Here is a 21117-nt window from a genome sequence, read left to right on the forward strand (position 1 = left end):
AGGGACTGGCAGAGGAAGATGCTGAGACCCATTCTGCAGAGTCCTGCAGTTTTCAGGGTCTCATGGCAGGAGAGTCTGTCCCCTTCTCTAGGAGGCTTCCTGAGGACCCACAAGGTCATGGCTTCCTCTGCTGCAGAGCTTCTTCCCAGAGGCCCCCTACACTGAGGCCATGTCCTTGGCTGTACATTTACCCATTTGGTATAAGTGTCCTATGGTGTCGAGTCCCACCTTTGAACACCAGTTATGTGATGTTGTACAAGTCAGGGTGTCTCTTCAGATTTGATTCTTCCTTCAACAACTGGTGTGATGGTCGTAATGAGTTCACAGCACTGTGAGATGAACGCAGAAGATGGCAATGACAGGGCTCACAGACATGTCTCATGGGGCTTTTCTGCTGGCTTACTGTGAGTCAGGCACTATGCCTATATGCATGCCAGAGAATGCTGCCGCTGTCCCATTTTATGGCTGAAGAAACTGAGCTGCATGGGAGTTAGGAGACTCCTTGGGCTTCCTGAGCTCACACGTGGGAAGGGTGGGGTCTGAAACTTCTGTTGGCTACGAAGATGGTAGCTTGGCCACTCCTTCCTTGGCACTTACCAGTTCTTAGCACATGGGATGAACTTTGCACAGTACTTGACACACAGCACTGACATTAGCTTTAATATGTGTTATTCTTTGCTAAATTGTAGGAACTGGACAATGCCTTATTAATTTGTGCAGCCATACCACAGGGCATAAAACCTGGCATAGCAAACATATATGATACATGGAGGAATTATTCTGAAGCTTGGAAAAAATGTTGAAGAATCTGGTGGCATTCCCCCAAGCCTAAGTAGTTCCTTTTGGAGTAAATACAATCCAATAGCTTATTTACATGATGTCTACTAAGCATATGGCATTCATTACTCTGCGAGGTGGCCCAGGGTAAAAGCAGGCATTTCAGGAAAGACATATGACAGAGTTGTGGGCAGTGAATCACAGTGACTTGCTTAAGCTAGAGCGTGTGCTGTGTGTGTGCTTGAGGAATGAGACATGTGCCCTTGCCCGGCTGTCCAGGAAAGAGGGATGACTAACTGAGATGTGAATGCTCTGGGCTGAGAGCAGGGTTAGGAAGAATGTCTTGTGATTTCACAGCTGCATGCTGCTTTATACAAGTCAGAAATCTATCTCTGTTTTTCTTGGTTGGAGTGATCTTGTTTTCCATAATAAGAAGTCAATATTTAAGTACAGATCAATGCAGGAGAAAAAAAAAAGAAGAGTGGCTTCAGTTTTTGCCAAAGTAAGAATGGCTGATAGATACCCTTTCCTAAGAGCTAGTATTGACTTTGTTTTCTTGAAGAAGTCCATAGCTCCTCAAGGGCTTTCCTATATCGTGTCACAGGTTCTCAACCTCTTGCCACACAGTCCCTTCATTTGGTGCTTTGAACTGATCCTCCTGGCATCTAACCAGCTCTTACTTTGTACCACAAGGGTTAGAATAAAGCTCTATGAGGGTTTTGGGGGACTTCATGTGGGAAGCATTTCTCAGGCTAAGGAGGCTTCGGGGGAAAAGGGGGAAATGGGTGATTTGGTAATGGTGGGTGCTCTATGAGAGCCAGGTATACACAGTCACACTCTTCCTTTTTAGATCTGACTGACCTAGAAGAAATTCAAGATGCTGCTGCCAGTTTCCAACAAATTTATCTCTGGAAAGGTGAGCCCATGGAAAGAGAGGCAGAGTTGGGGGGATGCTAGCTCTGAGAGTGGACTCAGCTGTCATTCACAGGGCATTCAGCCATCACAGAGGCAGTGCACAGACCTGATTTCTAAGGAAGGTCTCTCAGGACTGCATTCCCCATCAGCTCCATTACACAGTCTAACAGGAGGATATTAGAAAGGATGGACTCTAACAAGAAAGGGGAAATCAAATGACGTTAATTGCTACCAAACTGTCATTTAAATCATGAAGAAATTAGCCTTAAAGTACTAACTCAGGAATAATTCTGGACTGATACTAAGATTTGAAAGGTACAAGGTTGCTAGTACATTTATACTTATTAAAAACTTGCTACTAGTCAAACTACTAAATTAAGTGTAAGAGAAAACAAATTAATCTAAAACTAACACCCAGAGACGTTGTGATGGATATTAGCAAAGCAATGAATTTTCAATAATGCCTACACTGTAATAAATAAAAATTAAAATGAATAGCAGTTAGCCAAATTATGCCTGAGATATTATACATATTTGAATGGATCATGTAAGTTGTTTTCAACATAAAAGTATTTCACTTTGTTAGTTATTTTTATGCAATATGATTTTTAAATGGGCTTTTGAAAATATTAATAAATTTATAAAGCAGAAAAAAGAAAGGATGGAAACCTGGGAGATGGAGTTCATGTGTTACAGAGTGGAAGCTGGGAGGCAGCCACCATCTACAGAAGACATTTGTTAGGGTGACCTGAGGCTCAGGCCCAGTGGACAAGACCTTCATTGAGGGATGCTATAGAATTTTGCTAATATTTTTCAAATTCCAGCATTTTGCCCACTATTTGAGGGTCTTAGGATAACTTTCTTCATTTCTCTGAGTCTCTGATTCCTCCAAAGTAGCATGCAAGCCTCATTCCTCATGTCACAGGTCATAACCAATGTTTATAAGCATTTCATTTACTACAGAGGGTTATTTGTTAATAATCATAGCATCATAGATGAACGTAGATAGCGCTATCACAGAGTAGTTGGTTGATGTTTGGAACCAGATCATGGGGTACATGCTGGGCCCCTGCTGGGCCCACATCTTGTTCTGTGGACCATGAGGATTTCCCAAATTGCTTGTACCATCTTTCATCAAAAGAATACCCCTCCTTTTCTGTATCACCAGTGTTTGTCTTTTATCCTCCTTAGATTCGGACATGGGGTCTAGGCCTGAGTCTGTGGGATGTAGAAGAGGCACGGTACCAAGAGAGGAATCTCCAACAGAAGCAGGTATCAACAGACTTTCATGGAGGTGTAACAGTGTGCTGCTGGAGGGTCACCTGAGGTAGTTGGGTGAGGGCAATGTGCATGTAGACCTGGTAGAGAGAAGAACTTAGACTTCATACTTCAGTTTTGAGGTAATGAGGAACCCAGGAAGAGTCTTAGGCTGGAGACCATAGCATGTGAAAATGTAAGAGAGACCAGGGGAATAGTTAAGTCATGATGTTCAGGTCTGGCACTGGGTAGAGCAGATGTCTGTCTTCAAAGATGAAAGTGGCCAATGGCCTAGCAGTTGGACTTCTAGGTGGCTTCAACAGACAAAGGAACATCTGTGGTCCAAAGTTACAGTGAGGTGGACCTGACTCCACAGCTCCTTGATGATAAAAGGTTTCTATGGTCGGTATAGAGGGGCAGATGGGACCACAAAGACCAGAAATCTCATGGAGAATACCCTGCCTGGGGTTAAAACGGCCACCGATGGGGGCTGGGAAGGTGGCTCAGTGGTAGAGCGCTTGCCTTGCATGCCTGAGGCCCTGGGTTCGATTCCTCAGCACCACATAAAACAAAATGAAAAAAGCTGGAAGTGGCGCTATGGCTCAAGTGGTAGAGCGCTAGCCTTGAGCTGAAGAGCTGAGGGACAGTGCCCAGGCCCAGAGTTCAGGCCCACGAGTGGACCCCCAAAAAACAAAAACAAACGGCCACCAATGGGTTTCTAAAGTTTCTTCCAAACCAAAATTTTAGATTTGCAACTCTATACCTTTTAGGCACTTTGGAACCTTTTTAAGAACCCTCCTGGTTAGGCTCACAGATTTATTGGTTCCAAACTGGCTCTGGTCTCCCTTCACCTGGAATGTTTCTGACTCGGAATCACTGTTTCATATTCCTAGCAGAGATGGAGATGAAAGAAGTTGACTCTTTTTTTCAGGTTTGGTGGCAGATCTTTTCTCATCCGTGGACCTCACCCAGATCATCATCAGTACAAACATATCACTACCCAGACAACAGCACTGGCTTTTCAAACATTCATTTTCAGCCCAGCAGGCAAGCCTGTGGTGCCTTTCTCGTAAGTGTTGTTAGATTTCATCCTTTTTTTTTTTTTTTTTTCTCAGACATTGGATCATCATAGAGCTTTGTTTGACAGCTACTGAAACACAAGTAACACAAAACTCAGTGGCATAATTTAAGGTTTGCTATACTATTTGAAGACAGACTTCTAGGAGTTTTTAGTCTCATTTTATTCTCTACTTTTCTCCTAAAGCCTATCCTTCCTTCCTTCCTTCCTTCCTTCCTTCCTTCCTTCCTTCCTTCCTTCCTTCCTTCCTTCCTTCCTTCCTTCCTTCCTTCCTTCCTTCCTTCCTTCCTGCTATTATTAAATTTCTTTTCTAGGCCTTCTATATGGTTTTGAATCAGAATCAGTGGTGTTCCTTGCCCCCAAGTACTCACCATTACATTGACAAAGACTGGTATGGATGGTAGATAGGGGACCAGTCTTTACAGTTCAGGGACTCTGGTGTTCAGACTCTCCCTGCTTCTGTGGCAGCCCTGGACAGAGTCAGTAGAGTATTATCCCTTGTCTCCTATATTACTGAGTTTGAGGTTTTTGTCTCATTCTACATTGGCTCTTTTTCAGGACCATAGAGCCCCTTCCTTCCAAGGCCCAGTATTTTGGGCCTTCCAGACTGGAAAATTACTATTATCCTGGGACTGTACCCTAAGAAAGGTCCCTACCAGACATTTCACTCATTTCATACCCCAATACTCAATGGATAACTGTCAAGAATTAAAGACCCAACTTTTCTCTTGCCTATAGGGTGTATCCAGGAGTCCACTTTCTGTCAGTTGGCAGAGATAACAGAGAGTGGTCCCTTGTACTTCACCTGCTCCCTCTACCCAGAGGTCCAGATGTGTGATGATATCATGGAGTCCAGCACCAAGGGCTGCAGCCTGATCCTGCCCCAGCAGCCTAATGCCCTCTTCCGGAAGAAAGGTGATCTGTACAAGACTTCTTTGTCTATTGACATCAATTAGTTATACAGGAGAATGTCATTTTATTGCTTTATTTTTATTTATTTTTGCTTGAACTCAGGGCATACATATGAGCTTTTTTGGTCAAGGCTAATGATTTACCACTTTGAGTCACAACTCTACTTCTGGTTTTCTAGTGATTAATTTGAGACAAGAATCTCACAGCCTTTCCTGCCTGGGCTAGCTTTGAATCACGATCTTCAGATCTCAGCCTCCTGCATAGCTATGATTACAGGCGTGAGCCACCAGTGTCTGGCCTGGGAATTTCATTTATGTATATACACAATGCTTCTTGATCATAATCACTTCTCTATGATTCTCCTTCCTCTCTCTCCTCCTGAAACTAGCCTCATCAAGTTACCTTGTTCCATTTTCACACAAGTATGTAAAGTATTTCATCTATATGCACCTCCCCTTTTGTCAGCTCCCCTCATAATGACTATACTCCAAACAAGACATGTCAATTACTAATTTTAATTACTAATATTCACTTTTGTTAAAATGCATGTTACTTGTTCAAGAGGTTTCTTTATGATGTCTCACACATGCATTCTTTGGTCAGATTAATTATACATGTGTGTATCTATATATACATATGCATTTATATTACATATGTGAATGATATATATATTATATATATATACATAGCCACATATGTGTGATGTATGCATATGCTTACATATATATTTATATTTTAGGTTAACATCTCCATACGAGGAAAACACCTGTCATTTGTCACTCACAGCATGAAACCATGCTTTCACTAAATATGACAGTGTCCAGTTGTATCAATTTCCTTGCAAATGATACCATTTCATTACTCTTCATGTCCAAATAATATTACATTTTCTAAATCTACCACATTTTCCTGCTCCACTCAACATATGTAGGACTGGGCTGTTTCTATAACTTGGCTATAATGAATAGTGCTGGAACAAACATTACTGTATAAGTACCTATGATAAATCTAACTTACATTCTCTATATTTAGGGTTTTTATGCTTTGAAGAACTGGCATATTGATTCCCATAGTGTTTGCATAGTTTATAGGCCCCAAAACAGTATATTCATATTCTTTTCTCACCAACTACTTGCCATCATTTGCTGTTTGTATTCTCGATGCTAGCCATTCTTCCTGGAATGGGAAGACATCTCAATACCATTTCAGTGTGCTTTCCTTTATAGCCAGAGACTTTGAGGATTTCTTCACATATGTTTTGGCAATTTGTACTTCTTTTGAAAATTGTCTGCTTTGTTCATTTGCCCATTTATCAATTGGATTCTTCGATCTTGGAGGGGTTAGTACTTGTATGATGTTCTGGTTATTAGTCCTTTAGCAAATGTATGGTTGGTGAAGATATTCTCCCATTCTATAGACTCTCTTTTTAGCTTAGAAACTACTCCCTTTGTTGTGAAAAAGCTTTTTAGTTCAACACAATCCCATTTGTCAATCCTGTCTGCCATTTCTTGAGCCCTGGGAATTATTTTCAGGAAGTCCTTTTATATGCCAATAAGTTCTAGTGTTTTCCTAACAATTTCTAGATTTCAGGTCTTATATTAAGATCTTTAATAAACATTAAGTTGATATTAGTACTGGATGAGAGATAATGACCCAGTTTCAATGTACTACATTGTACTACAATGTACTACAGTTTTCTCAACATCATTTGTAGAAGATAATACCTTTCTCCAATGTGTGTTTGGCTCCTTTGACAAAAATCTTTTGAGGTGTGTGTGTTGTATATCTTGGAGTACGTAGTATGTGTGTTTCTGGGTTTCTTTGTCCATTCTCTGAATTTCTAATGCATTGACAGCTCCATGGTGTCATAAATATCACATGAACTCGAGTTTTTAAAAAGACACGCTCTTTGTAGACATGTGATGCTACTTGGAACCACATGGGATGACTCCGGAGGGTGCCCTACACTGAACTCACCCAGAGAGCCCCAGCTGAAGCAAATGCCTACTAGGCTTCACGTGACTGTCACAGGGAACCTTAAAATCAGCTCTGCACACCATCAGAATCATGTTTCTCTTCAAGGAGACCAAGGATACCATATCTGGGGGTTTAGTCTCATTTCCCCCATATGTTGGCTCCTTTCACTTCTATTCCATCTTTCTTGATGAAACACTTGAGGTCTAGTGCCCTTCAGATTTCCACTCTTATGAAAGGGAAGACCACAAGAAAACCAAGAAGCTCTGTTTACTGGGAGCTTGCTATCTGCATGTATTCTAGAGCATGGTTGGGCCACCTTCTAGAGTGTTCTGTTTCTGGTGTATTTGTAGGTCCTTGCTCCAGAGGAATTTGCAGTTCCTAACGAGGCACATTTACCTGGCTGCTTGTGGGTCATGAACCAAGGGAACTGCAGGGTGATGAGGCCTCGGGATCACCAGGGAGCTTGACATGAAGGACCTTCTCTAACTGAGCAATTGTTTCCACTGCCCTGGAGTACTCAAGAGACCCTTTCTTCTGTCCTCTCCTATCTTCTCTGTCAAGAAAGCATTTGTCAGTGATAGAAAGCACAGCTGAGACCTAATTCTGCTGAAAGAGATTCTCAGGCCATCCCAGTGTTTTAGGCCACCTTCCCCCTCCCTCCCCCAGTACCACCCACACTTGATCTCTGGGAGTGCAGACAGAGGCATATAAACTTTACTTTTTGTTCTTTCCACTGAAAAGTGGAGTCTGTGTGCTTAGACCTATGGAACCATGTTTTTCTCGTTAGTATGTTTTCCAGCTCCTGAAATTGTGTCACTCTGTTCCTTCTCCCATGTACTCTCTTCATCCTCCTGGGTTCTTGCTTTTACAAAATTCCCTTGATTGCTATTTTAGTGAGATGTGGGGTGGGAGATGAGAGTAAATACGTGAATTTAATGTGCCATCTGTCATGGGAACTGTTGGTTTGGTTTGTACTGCACATCTTATTTTCACAGGAATTATAAATTTCTAAATAAACACTATCATTTCTTTCTTCTTCTGTGTAGTTATACTGAAGGAGAGAGTGAAGAGCTTTTACACTCGTCTGCCATTCCAAAGGCTGAGAGATATTGCTATTAGAAACAAAGTACCCATGTTTGAGAAACCCATTTCCAATGGGTAAGTGACCTTTGCCATAAAAAATTGATACAGGATATTTTGTCTTGAAATTTTTGCTGTCCTTGACTGTGTTGATGGTCAAGATGGGTATGAAAGACCTGGAATCAGCCTGACTCTGATACTCAGGTTGGGGTGAAGAAGAGCTTGTATAGTCTGATTCAGGGAGGAACGGTTAGCTAGGGGAAATCCATGGTCAGAGCTGGGGCTTAGAAGTATTTATTATTAAGACTCATTGGCCACCACAGAAAAAGTGGTTCTAGGGTAGGTGATGGGAAAAGCCCAGCTACAACTTGAAGCATATGGGTCTACAAGGTAATAAGGAGGTAATTATACCTAAAAATCCTTGGCTAAGGGCTAGGTGCTGGTGGCTTATACCTATAATCCTAGATACCTAGTAGACTGAGATCAGAGGATGATGGTTCAAAGCCAGCTTAGACAGAAAAATTCTAGAGACTACATTTCTAAAATAATCAAGAAAAACCTCCCTAGGGGTTTGCCTCAAATGCTAGAGCACCAGCTGCATAAGTGAGGTGAGCAAGTACAAGGACCTAGGTTCAAGTCCTGGTACCCCCTTAAAAATTGGGGGATAAGGCTGGAGGCATGGCTCAAGCAATAGAGATCAAGCACAAACCCAGAGTTTAAACCCCAGTACTACCAAATAAATAAAAACCCCAATGAAGACAAGTTACTGATAATAAACATTAACTTTAGCTCTGAATCTCCATTTAGCTGAAAAAAGAATAGAAACATTAAGCTGTCAAGAATTCAACCCCACCCAAAGCTAATAAACCAATCCCTAAAGGAGCAAAGGAGCTAAGGAGAGAGTAAGAATGGCAAAGAAATACACAGGAAATGCTCATCATCCCTGGCCATATAGGAAATGCAGTTAGATTGGCCAACATCATGAATTCCAACAACAATAAGTGTTGGCAGGAATATGGGGAAAAAGGAACCTTCCTGCACTGTTGATAGGAATGTAAACTAATACAACCATTCTGGACAGCAGCTTGGAGGTTCCTCAAAATGCTAAACATAGATCTTCACCATGACTCAGTCATAACACTCCTGAGCATCTACCCAGAACATCACAAGCCAGAATACCATAAAGGCATTTGCACATCCATGTTCATTGCTGCACAAGTCACCGTAGCCAAGTTGTGGAAACAGCAAAGATGCCCTACAGTAGATGAGTGGATCACCAAAATGTGGTGTCTATACACCACATAATTTTACACAGCTATTAGAAATAATATAATGTCATTTGCAGGGAAATGAATGGACCTAGAACAAATCATGTTAAGTGAAGTAAGCCAAGCTCAGAGAGACAAACAGTGCAAGTTTTCTCTCATATGCAGAAGCTAGACATTCAAACACAGTGAGACCAAAGAAGATGCTCTTAGGAGGGGAACACAAAGGTACAATGCCTGTGTGCATTTGACCATATAAAATAATATTTATTGAAATGAACAAAAAATACTGAGTTGTATTTTGTCAGCTAGTAAAAACTACCAATCACAATAATAGACTCGATCTTCAAAACCTGATGATATTGTATGCAAAATCTGGAGAGCAAGTCGTGTTCAACTTAATCTTAAGCTTCTAAGGATGTTTTTTATTTGATTGGTTATTTAAAAAATTTGTTCACTAATTTATTTTCTTTGTTCTTATTTATTTGCTTTTTAATACATTTTTATTGTAAAAATACTGTACAGAGCGGTTACAGTTACATGAGCAAGGTAATAAGTACATTTCCTATTGAGCATTGTTGCCTCCTTTGTTTTTCCTCTACCATCCCTTCCCTCCCACCTCCACACTACTCCCCCCCACCAAAGTTGTAAAGTTCACTTTCAACATAGTGTCTTGTACATATCATTGTTACAATGGGTCAACCTGTATCCCTGTTTAAGCATTTTGTTTTTTCCCTTCCCCTCCCCAAATTAGAGAAGTGTATATACAAGATGCAGGGCATCAACATCAAATACAGTGAAAACAGGGGTTATACCATGGGGGAGGAAAATACAAAGAAACAAAAAAATTACATTATAAATATGTTAGAAACAATAGCAAGAAAGAAAAACAATATTTGTGGCCCTATCTTGGGGTTCATTTCGCTTAACATCATCTTATATGGTCATATGTATATAGCTTTTGACCTTTTCTACTTGTCCTACACATGTACTAGTTATTGCAAATAAGGGAAACCATGGGACCGATGTTTCTTTGGGCCTGGCTTACTTCACTTAATATAATTTTTTCCAAGACTTTCCATTTCCTAACAAATGGGTGATATCATTCTTTCTGATGGAGGCATCAAATTCCATTATATATATACATATATATATATATATATATATACATATATATACACATATATATGTGTATATACATATATATGTATATACCACATTTTCTTGATCCAGTCATCTATTGAAGGGTTGATTCCATATCTTAGCTATGGTAAATAATGCTGCAATAAACATAGTTGTGCTGGTAGCTTTAGTATGGCCTTGTTTGTGATTGTTTGGGTAAATGCCCAAAAGTGGGATTGCTGGGTCATAGGGGAGCTCTATGTGGAGTCTTCTGAGAAACCTCCATACTGCTTTCCAAAGTGGTTGAACAAGTTTACACTCCCACCAACAATGCAGTAGTGTTCCCTTCTGGCCACATCCCCTCCAGCATCTGTTGTTATTAGAGTTCTTGATTTTTGCCATTCTAACTGGGGTGAGGTGGAATCTCAATGTTGTTTTGATTTGCATTTCTTTTATGGCTAGAGAAGTTGAGCATTTCTTCATGTGTTTATTGGCCATCCTTCTTTCCTCTTCAGAGTTTAAGTCTTTAACACACTTATTTATCGGGCAGTTGTTTCTTTGAGGATTTGTTGTTGGGGAATTTAATTTTTTGAGTTCCAAGTATATTTTAGATATGAGATCCTTGTCTGTTGTATGGCTAGTGAAGATTTAACTGAAGATGGGTTTTCTCTAAGCACAGCCTTGAACATCACCCATCAGAATCCCAGTAGGGCTATTCACTAACCTCATCCATGGCTCTACCCTGCACCTACTGAATCAGTGTCCTGGGATGGGACTGAAGATTTTGTATTTTAAAGAGTTTTAAAGAATCTCCTCAATGATGCCTCTGTGTGCTGCGGGTCATTGATCCATAAACTGTTCATCCTGGAGGTGATTTGAGTTCTGAAAGTGCCTCGTGCTGCTGACATTATAGTTTACTTTTGGAAATAGAGGCAAAAAGATGATGCAGGCTGCCTGTTTTGAGATCCAGCTGGACACCATCGTATTGATACAGGGAGTAGTGCAAACAGGGATCAGCCTCATCTCAATGCAGGGGACGTGGCTTATACAACCCAACTCAGGGAGGTGTGGTCAGCCGGAAAAGCCCATGGTCCCATCTGGAGCCTAGCAATGGGCTTCCCAGGGGAGGAAAGGAAGTGGCACATGGACTGATGGGCAGAGGTCTTGGAAAGAGAGAGTCAGGCAAGGCTTATTAGGCTCAGGGCAGAGAGGGAACCAGCACTATAGAATTTCCTAGCACATGACAACTTCAGTCTCTGGGATGTGATGTGCCGAGGGAAAGAGAATAGCAGGAAGAAGATGGGGTCCTCACACTGAAAGACAGAGAGCTCGAGGAAGCTCTTGGGATTTGGGTATGAGTGATCAGGACAAGTGGGCAGGGTCAGAGGAGTTAGAACCAAGCACTGACAGCTTGGTTTGGAGCTATGAAGTCTTCCTACCGTGATTGGTAATAGTAGCTGAGAGTGATGCCAGTATCCACACTGAGAGATGGACCAGATGGGGATGGACTGTCTTCCTGGAGTGTGATCTGTCCAAGGAAAGCAAAACTCAGCGATGCTTAATCAGACCCAGGTTGAATTGCCCTGACTATGCCCATGGAACCCCACCCCCTTTCTAGAAGAGCCTCTCTGCCATTTCTTCCTTTTTCCAGAGATGAAAACCAAAGTTTCTTCCTTGTCTGTAAGACTTGTAGGAAGTCATTCAGGGTCCAGATTAGCTTGATTTGGAGCTTGGCAGGTAATATGTATAGATTATATTCTTGATAAGTGAATGAGTAGATGAATGAAGGATGGTAAGACAGCATTCCTGAGAAAAGAGTAGAATTTTGTTTTCAAAAAGCCTCAAAGCATTTTGTCATTTCCCTTCCCCTCTCCAAATTAAAAAAATGTATATACAAGATACAAGATACAGGGCACCGACATCCAATACAGTGAAAACAGTTGACCCATTGTAACAATGAGATATACAAGACACTATGTTGAAAAAGAACTTTACAACTTGGTGGAGGGCGGGGGAGGAGTTGGGGAGAGAAGGGATGGTAGGGAAAAAACAAAGAAGGAGGCAACAATGCTCGATAGGAAATGTACTCATTACCTTGCTCATGTAACTGTAACCCCTCTGTACAGTATTTTTACAATAAAAAAACGTTTTTTAAAAAGTCTCAAAGCTAGGCTACTGATGTACCAGTAGTTTGGATTGTTACAAAGAAAATTCTTCTCCCAAACTGAGAATGAGAAAAATTCAGAGCCGCCTGGCCCCCAGAAGACCCTGGGCCCCCAAGAAGCCCTCACGTCCTCTCTTTCTCTTTTCATCCCAGGTTCTTCGAATGTGAACGGCTGTGTGATGCAGACCCGTGCTGCGTCGGCTTTGGCTTCCTCAACGTTTCCCAGTCAAAAGGTAATGATGGTGGAATATCCCTTTCCCTAGACTCAGCACTTGTAGTCTAGAAAACACATTTCCACCTGTGAGCTGTCTCATCCTCAGCCTCCCCTCAAGGAGGAAAGAGAGGGGTGATGCTTCTTCACAAGAGGGAGGTGAGGGCTAAGCGAGGCCTACAGAGAGCTGGAGTGTAACTCCTGGCCCATCACCCACCAACCCCATAGCCCTCAATCCTCCAGTGCCTCCCTTAGCTCTCTGCTGCTCATCTTTCATACTCTGGCCAAGAGACATGCACTTTGAATGCATCTACATGATGTATCTTTAGCATTTGGCTCAGTGGCTTACCAGTGGTAAAACTCTGAAGAGGTTACTTACAACCTCTCTGAACATTAGTTTCTTGTCCATGAGTAGGAACACACATCTTGCCTTCATCACTGGGACCAAGGAAAGTGAGGCAGATAGAGCCCAAGAAGGCTCTGCTTCAATGTGTTTCGAGTGCTCAGTCGGTATCAGCTGCCTCCATCCCTGACCATTTAGTTCCTTAAATGCAGGAGCCAGGTCTGCCTCAGGGGCTAAGATCTTACCTGGAAGGCAGTGGTGAGCCCCGATGTCTGCTAATCAGTTTGTAGAATTCCCTTTGCCTCCGAGTCTCACCTTCTTGGTTCTTGGCTGTGTCTTTCTAAAGGAGGAGAGGTGACGTGCCTAACTCTGAACAGCATGGGGATCCAGACATGCAGTGAGGAAAATGGAGTGACCTGGCGAATTTTGGACTGTGGTTCCCAGGACATTGAGGTCCGCACCTATCCATTCGGATGGTACCAGAAGCCTGGTAAGCAACCTGTTTCTAACAGCTGCCCAGGCATCTTAATTAGTGGTCTGTGTTTCAATCCTGCATTAGGACAACATCCTTGACTTTGGAAGTAGATTTTTCAGCATTCATTGGATGCTAGCCAGAGACACTGATTTTTATTTCACAGAAGCATAGGTTATCTGCTCATTAACTCAAAGGAAAGATGACCAACTTTCCTGGTTAAAGTAAAGATACAACTGGACATCCTCCAGGGGGTTACTTAGCATGAAACATGGCCATTTTCTTCAGTGTGCCAAATATTACTGGCATGCTCCATATGAGCTAATTGTAGTGCTCAAGCCTTAAATTCAAGGGAGAAGATGTGGCCCAATGTGGATTATGAGACCAACCCACTATTAGAGAGACGAGGGTAGGGGAAACTTGAGTTACAGTCCCAACGTATCTAGATGTGTGGGGAGGACAGGTTCCCTGAAGAATGGTTAAGTTCTTGTTGCTGGGGAAGAAAAGTCAGTGTACGCCCACTCAGCCAGGTTCTCTGGGTCATTTCACCACCTTCATTAATCACAATATTATAGCATGTGGTGATCTCAGGGAAAAAGATGGTTGCCCTCGGTGGACTGATGATATACATCTAGTTAGGATCTCCGCACCAAGGCAGTGTTGGTTCAGGTGTTTCTTGTAGACAGGTGTCCTTAAGGTACATAAACATGTATTCTGGCACCTTCTCAGAGCTGCATCTGAATCAGTGAGGGAACAAAGGAATGCCCCTTGTGCTGTGATAAGGTACAGTTAGAGTCACACAAAGAAATGGTTGTATCTCCTCAACTTTGCTGTCTATATAGACTTGTCGGAATCCTGAGACCTCTTCTCAAGTTCTTTTATTAGTGAGAGTCTTTGAAGCCTCATTACCTCTTACCTTCCATTTGTTTATGGTGTGTGTAGACTTGGGTAACCAAGTATGACCACATGCAAACTAGGTAAGACTAGACATCTGCCTGTAGTCCAGGAGCAATGTCACAAAGGGACCTAGACCCCAAGAGTTGAAATCCTCATCTCAGGAGGAATCAGAGGCACAGGCTGAGCTTAGGATAGTAAAAATTGCCTTAGGGTACATTTGCCTTATAGCAATTCTGCTTTTTCTGGATTTCTTTGTGTTATACTTTTTGACATTACCAATTGGGCCTGGCAAGCTCAGGTCTGATTGGCATACTGCATCTGGGTCACTGTTGTTTAGATGTCTGTTTTCCCCAAACATCCTTTCAAACACAGCATGGCTTTTGCCAGATGCCCTTTCAAGGTTAGGTACCCTTCTTTGGCAAAAACTTTTGTGATCAAAGGAGTCATTTTACCAAAGGTTTTCTTCCTGGGATAAGTGGCTCTTTTTTGGGGGGGGAGGGCGGGGGGACGGTCGTGGGGCCTGAACTCTGAGCCTGGGCACTGTCCCTCAGCTCTTCAGCTTAAGGTTAGCGCTCTACCACTTGAGCCACAATACCACTTCCGGCTTTTTTCTTTTTGCTTATGTGATGCTGAGGAATTGAATCCAGGGCCTCATGTATGCAAGGCAAGCGCTCTACCACTGAGCCACCTTCCCAGCCCCAATAAGTGGCTCTTTTTAATAATTAAATGTATGGTGGCTCATGCCTGTAATCCTAGCTATTCGGGTGGCTGAGATCTGAAGATCATGGTTCAAAGCCAGCCCGGGTACCAAAGTCTGTGAGACTCTTACCTCCAATGAACTACCAGAAAACCAGAAGTGGCGCTGTGGCTCAAGTGATAGAGCACTAGACTTGAGCTAAAGAGTTAAGGGACAGCACCCAGGCCCAGAGTTCAAAAAAAAGAAAAAAAGGAAAAAAAATGTATGCTTCAGCTTAGGAAAAGCAGTGTGAAGCTTTAAAAAGTAGTGACTGGCTGGCGCCAGTGGCTCACACCTGTAATCCTAGCTACTCAGAAGGCTGAGATCTGAGGATCACGGTTCAAAGCCAGCCCTGGCAGGAATGTCTGTGAGACTCTTATCTCCAATAAACCATTAGAAAACCAGACGTGGTGCTGTGGCTCAAGTGGTAGAGTACTCGCCTTGGGCTGAAGAGTGTAGGGCAGTGCCCAGGCCCAGAGTTCAAGCCCCACGAATGACCAAAAAAAAAAAAAAAAGTAGTATCTGTGTTATTTTAATCAAGGCATTTACTAATACAATGAATACTTCCAGATTCCTGGCCCCTGTTTCCCATGCCTCATTTTCCCCTGTTCGATCCTACCTTGCTACCTCCCTTTCAGGATGTCTCCTGCCAGGTCTTCAGGCAAGTGCATGTTAAAAATGTCCAGCAACTTTGTCTGACTGGTTTCCTCCCAACTCAACTGAAGAAAATGATGACTAACTGGCAAATCAATTCCTTTGTGGTTTGGCCTCTATCTAGAGCCACATTGGAGCTACAAGTCCAGCTTGGGCTCTAGGCCAAGTTCTGGTTGTTGACCTTGCTCGGGAGCCTGACTTCATGTTCCTCGACTTCATGGCAAGATTTTGTCTTGGATTTATCATTTCTAGGCCAGAGGGATCATCTTGCTCTTGTCTGCCTCAGCATCTTGTGACTTGATCTAAAGTCACTTTGTTGGCCTTGACTTTAACATCTTGGGTTATTTTAGGAAAGCCACTGGAGTTATGTAATGAAATGGTCTCTGTGGGTTTCTATTTAGGAAGGATGTTTTGTATATAGTGGTCCTGCCTTTACCTCACAGGCCAGGGAGAAGAGAGGGCGGCCTACAGCTTCAGTCCTGAGGGATGCTGAAGGCCAGCTGTGGGTGTCCAGGCAGCTTCAACGCTGTACTTAAACCCAATGCATCTTGTCTGCCTGCCTTCTGACCTCCTCACCCCTTCAGAGTCTGGAAAATGTCAGGTTCCATCTTCAGATGACTTAGAGGAGAGTTAGATAGAAAGAAGCTTACGCAGTAACTCATAGAAGTAGAATGGAAATCAGCCAGAGTGTTGCAACATCTTGACAGGGGTTGGCAAGGAGAAGAACTCAAGGTGTTCCTTGTCCAGCTGCTCTGCTTCCTTTCATCTGCCTGCCCAAACCATTCTCATTTTCCAGCACCTACTCCATGGGGTCAGGCTGGGGACTCAGAAGCCTTGACCAGAGGAAACCACAGGGCAGAGAATGAAAATTCAGATGGGCTTTTGTTCAGCCAACTGCCTGAGTGTTAGCTGGGTAACAACCAACTGCCTGAGTGTTAACCTCTACACGTGGGGCTCTTACTGCATGGCTGGATACCAAGAACCTTGCCCTTATAGCCTTGGCAGATGAAGAAACAGGCCAGGGAGGTAGAGTCCCTTGCTAACAGTCACACAGCTGATTAAGGACTGAGTTTGGTTTCAGACTCAGTTCACTGTGACTCTAAATTGCCATAGCATATGACTGAGTATGGATGAGACATAGACATTCCCTAGGTACTCACAGTCTAAAGAGGAATCTCTCATCTTCCACTCAGGTCCCTGGATAGAAACTACCATGAGGGGCTGGGAAGGTGGCTCAGTGGTAGAGCGCTTGCCTTACATGCTGAGGCCCTGGGTTCGATTCCTCAGCACCACATAAGCAAAAAGAAAAAAGCCGGAAATGGTGCTGTGGCTCAAGTGGCTAGCCTTGAGCTGAAGAGCTGAGGGACAGTGCCCAGGCCCTGAGTTCAGGCCCCACGACCAGACCCAAAAAAGAAAAAAAAGAAACTACCATGACATGCACAAAGCTCATAGTTACTCCAGTGTGAGTAGTCCTATGGCCCATGCCAGCACAGAGGTCACCACATAGCGTCTCTCTATCTAAGCAGGAAAGTGCTTCTCTTGTAGCTCTACTTCTTCAGCAATGAGGTAGGGAAGTCTTAAGACTCTGTGTTCATCTCCTCCTATGGGGTATCCAGCACAAAATCATCTTTTGTAACGGGGTCCAGCACATTTAAAGCATCTTGGAATCTCTTTTCTCTAGCAGACAAAGCTGCACCAGTAGATGTTTTAAAAGCCAGGCATATCAACTGACTCAGGAGAGACTGTACACCAGCAATGGCAACCTAATCCTTCACAGCCTAGCTGTGTTCACAGAACAGAGGATACAGTGGAGTCTCCCACTGTCCAGGAGGCAAAGGCACAAACCCAGAGGCTGTTCATAGATGCCTGAGTGTGGCATTGCATGAAAGCAATATTATAAATGAGTAATGGGCAGCATTTATTTAATGCTAACTATAGGCTAAACATTGTAATACAAACTCCTATAAGCCTCACAAGCATAAGGTAGTACTATAAAGTACTATTTAATAGACAAAGAAAAAGAAACTGAGGACAGAGGGATAATGGCTCAAGATCACACAGAAGGAAAGTAAGCTGCTAGTCTCGGAGTCCTTGCAGATCCTTATTGACCTTGTCTTGCTGTAGCTCCAAGGGAGCATGGGAGACCCTGTGCTGAGTTCTATCATCGGGTATTAGAGGAGAAAAGAAGGACAGGGCTTTGCAGATTTGGATGTGCCTACTAAAGGAAGAACTCCTTCAGGAAGGGTGATAAGCAGTACCTGGGAGTCACCTACCGGGTGGAAGTGGCTTCTCATTTAACACTTTTTTAAAAAAATTTTAATTGTTATTATAAAGATGATGTATAGAGGGGTTACAGCTATATGAGACAGGTAAAGAGTACATTTGGGAGGGGGGATGATGCCCTTCCTTCCCTCCTTCTCTCCCAGTTTTCCTTCCTATCCCCACCCAAAGTTGTATAGTTCATTTTCCACATAGTGTCTAGTGAGTACCAATTTGTCCCTCCATTTCTGTGCTTCCCCACCCTTATAAAGATAGATAAACAAACAAGACAAAAAGAAAAGAAAAACAGCAACGAAGAGAAAAAACCTCTTGTTTCCATTTCCTGGAGTTCATTTTGATATATATTATTTTATAGGATCAGATGCACACAGGCATTGTGCCTTTATGTTCCTCTCCTAGGAATACCTTCCTTTGGTCTCACTGTATGTGACTGCCTAGAGTCCTGTAGAAATTATCATGTCCCAGTGCTCATTTAATTCTTGTATCATCTTCATCTTATGAATGCCAAGACTGGGGTAGAAGTTAGACAACTGTCACTTTACACTGCTTCTCTATGTTATATTGAGTTCAAATCCAAGCCTATGTTTCTTCAAAGTCCAGATTATCTCCTAGCCATTGTTGAGCTCTTATGCTGGACCTAGCACCAAATGTCAGACATCACATCACTGTGTATAATCTTACTATAATCCTGGAGGTGGACAAAACTACAGTATGGATGTGGAAACTGAGGCCTAGGTAAGGCCAGGTTCACAGAATCTGGAGATGATGATGACAGACATGTGTTTGCCATGTGATTCTAGCAGTCCATGGGAGGCATGTACTTCAGGCTTTCTCGGCCCTGTGTGACAATGGTTAAAGCTCCAGGGGAGATGGAACCTTCTTTGCTAAGTCCCAAGGGAGGAGGACATAGAGCGGAGCCCCAGCCCTTCTGCATTAGGGTACATCGTGATCAAGAGGCAGCCATGCTGTTGAAGTGGCTGGAGGCTGTTTGTTACTTCAGCGTTGTCTGGTCCATCCTGCCTGGCAGGTGCTGCAGCCTACCTGCTCCAGAGCCTGGCTTCCCCATCGCCATCCTCTGCCTCGGATCCCATTTCTGGTTCTGAAGGAGCCACAGGGCTAAAAGGCTGCTCTTCTTTGTTTCAGTTTCCTCGAGTGATGCTCCCAGCTTCTGCCCTGTGGTTGCCCTGCCTTCCCTCACCAAGAAGGGTAAGTTGGCTCTCTGATCGTTCTTACAAGAAAGAGCAACTACTTTCTCCTCTTCACCTCCACTTCCTCCTTCCAAGCTGTGCTTTTGTTCAGTGGCTAGGCACATACAGCACTGTCACGTTCGTGGATCCCAGCTCTGTGCTCAGTTAGACCTAGGAGGGGAAGTGCCAGCTGTGTGCACCCGCTCTCCTGATAAAGGCACCAACCCCCAGAAATGGCACGATGGCCTCAGAGCACAGAGCTTCCAACCAGAGTGGCATCTGAGCCCCTTCCCCCTATACATCCATTTTATGGATGCTTCTCTATCCCTGGTCCTGGTGAGACCCGCACAGCTCCATGTGATATGAGTGAAAGAGGACAGCTGTTTTGGTGCAAAACAGCTGGGCTCCCAGTTCCTGAGCCCCCTGAGGGGGACAATGAAGGATGGAGCTCCAGCCCTGAGCCAGGAACCCAGCCTAGGCTGGGCTTGCAGTATGTAAGTGCTCTAAGCTGTTCTAAGTGCTCTGAGGTAGCTGGCATTTGGGAAAGGCCTGGGCTGGCATGGAGTGAGGTACAGGGCTGCAGACCAGCATAGGCCTCCTGAACCAGCCCCTCATCTCCTTCCCTCCATCCAGAAACATACTTGGCCTGGAATCTAGGTCTCGCTAAGAGGACTTGAGATGTTAATTCCTGGTCTGTGATATGATGTCAGAGGGGCCCTAGACACTTGTACCTGTGGCCCTAGCTGAACATAGCTCACAGGATAGGATGGAGTCAACACCAAGGCTGTGGCTGAAAATGTAAAAATATCCTCAGGTCATGCTATTTATCAGCCTCATGAAATCAAATAGTTAAATTTGGAGATCTTACAGCTCATTTGTGTATATTTCCTTACTGGGCATTCTGTATCAAATGTCTGCCACACTGTGAGGTAAGTGACATTATTTGTGCGTGGTGATGGCAGAGGTGGAGCTCACAGGCAGGTCACAATACCCAGGGATCAACAGGAAACACGTGCCTGAATCAAAATAATAGAGACATCCCAAACATGTATGGTTTATATAAAACTATTTCCCCATCTTACTTCTTCCCACCACTTCCATCATTGTCCATTACCTTTTCTCATTGTGGATTCCATGTTTCTTTTTTTTTTATTGTGCAAAATACCATACAGAGGGGTTACAATTACATGGGCAAGATAATGAGTACATTTCTTATCAAGCATTGTTGCCTCCTCCTTTGTTTCCCCTTCCCATCCCTTCCCATCTCCTCCCTCCTGCCCCCTACCCTGCCAAAGTTGTAAAGTTCATTTTTCAACATAATAACTTGTACCTCTCTTTGTTGCAATGGGTCCACCTGCATCCCTATTTAAACAATTTGTTTTCTTCCCTTCACCTCCACAAATTATACCAACATCAAATACAGTGAAAACGGGTTATACCATGGGGGAGGGACATACAAAGCAACAAAGAAATCATCTTATAAATGTGTTAGAAACAATCACATGAAAGAAAAAAACATTTGAATACTTATCTTGGGGTTCATTCCCCTAACATCAACTTATCTGATCTTTTCTGCTTGACTCAGACATATACTAGTTATTGAAAATAAAGGAAAACATGGGACCTATGTTTCTTTGGGCCTGGCTTACTTCACTTAATATAATTTTTTCCAAGTCTTTCCATTTCCTGACAAATGGAACAATGTCATTCTTTCTGATGGAGGCATATAGAATTCCATTGTGTATATATACCACATTTTATTTGGATCTTCCAGTTCTTTGATTTGTCAA

The 21117-nt window shown here is 43.1% G+C and overlaps 1 protein-coding gene across 2 annotated transcripts in view; it reads left to right on the forward strand.

The window, feature by feature from the left end:
* Tg (thyroglobulin) overlaps positions 1-21117 on the forward strand; it is a 186685-nt gene that overhangs the window by 63720 nt on the left and 101848 nt on the right. For both annotated transcript variants that reach the window (XM_042699953.1, XM_042699951.1), the window contains exons 28-35: positions 1628-1693; positions 2884-2964; positions 3881-4018; positions 4766-4942; positions 7963-8074; positions 12701-12780; positions 13448-13591; positions 19284-19346. In XM_042699953.1, coding sequence (XP_042555887.1) covers positions 1628-1693; positions 2884-2964; positions 3881-4018; positions 4766-4942; positions 7963-8074; positions 12701-12780; positions 13448-13591; positions 19284-19346 — 861 coding nt within the window. The remainder of the gene's footprint in view (positions 1-1627; positions 1694-2883; positions 2965-3880; positions 4019-4765; positions 4943-7962; positions 8075-12700; positions 12781-13447; positions 13592-19283; positions 19347-21117) is intronic.

This window comes from Dipodomys spectabilis, unplaced genomic scaffold (assembly GCF_019054845.1).
Source record: "Dipodomys spectabilis isolate Male_0828 unplaced genomic scaffold, ASM1905484v1 ptg000264l, whole genome shotgun sequence".
NCBI classification, from domain to species: Eukaryota; Metazoa; Chordata; class Mammalia; order Rodentia; family Heteromyidae; genus Dipodomys; species Dipodomys spectabilis.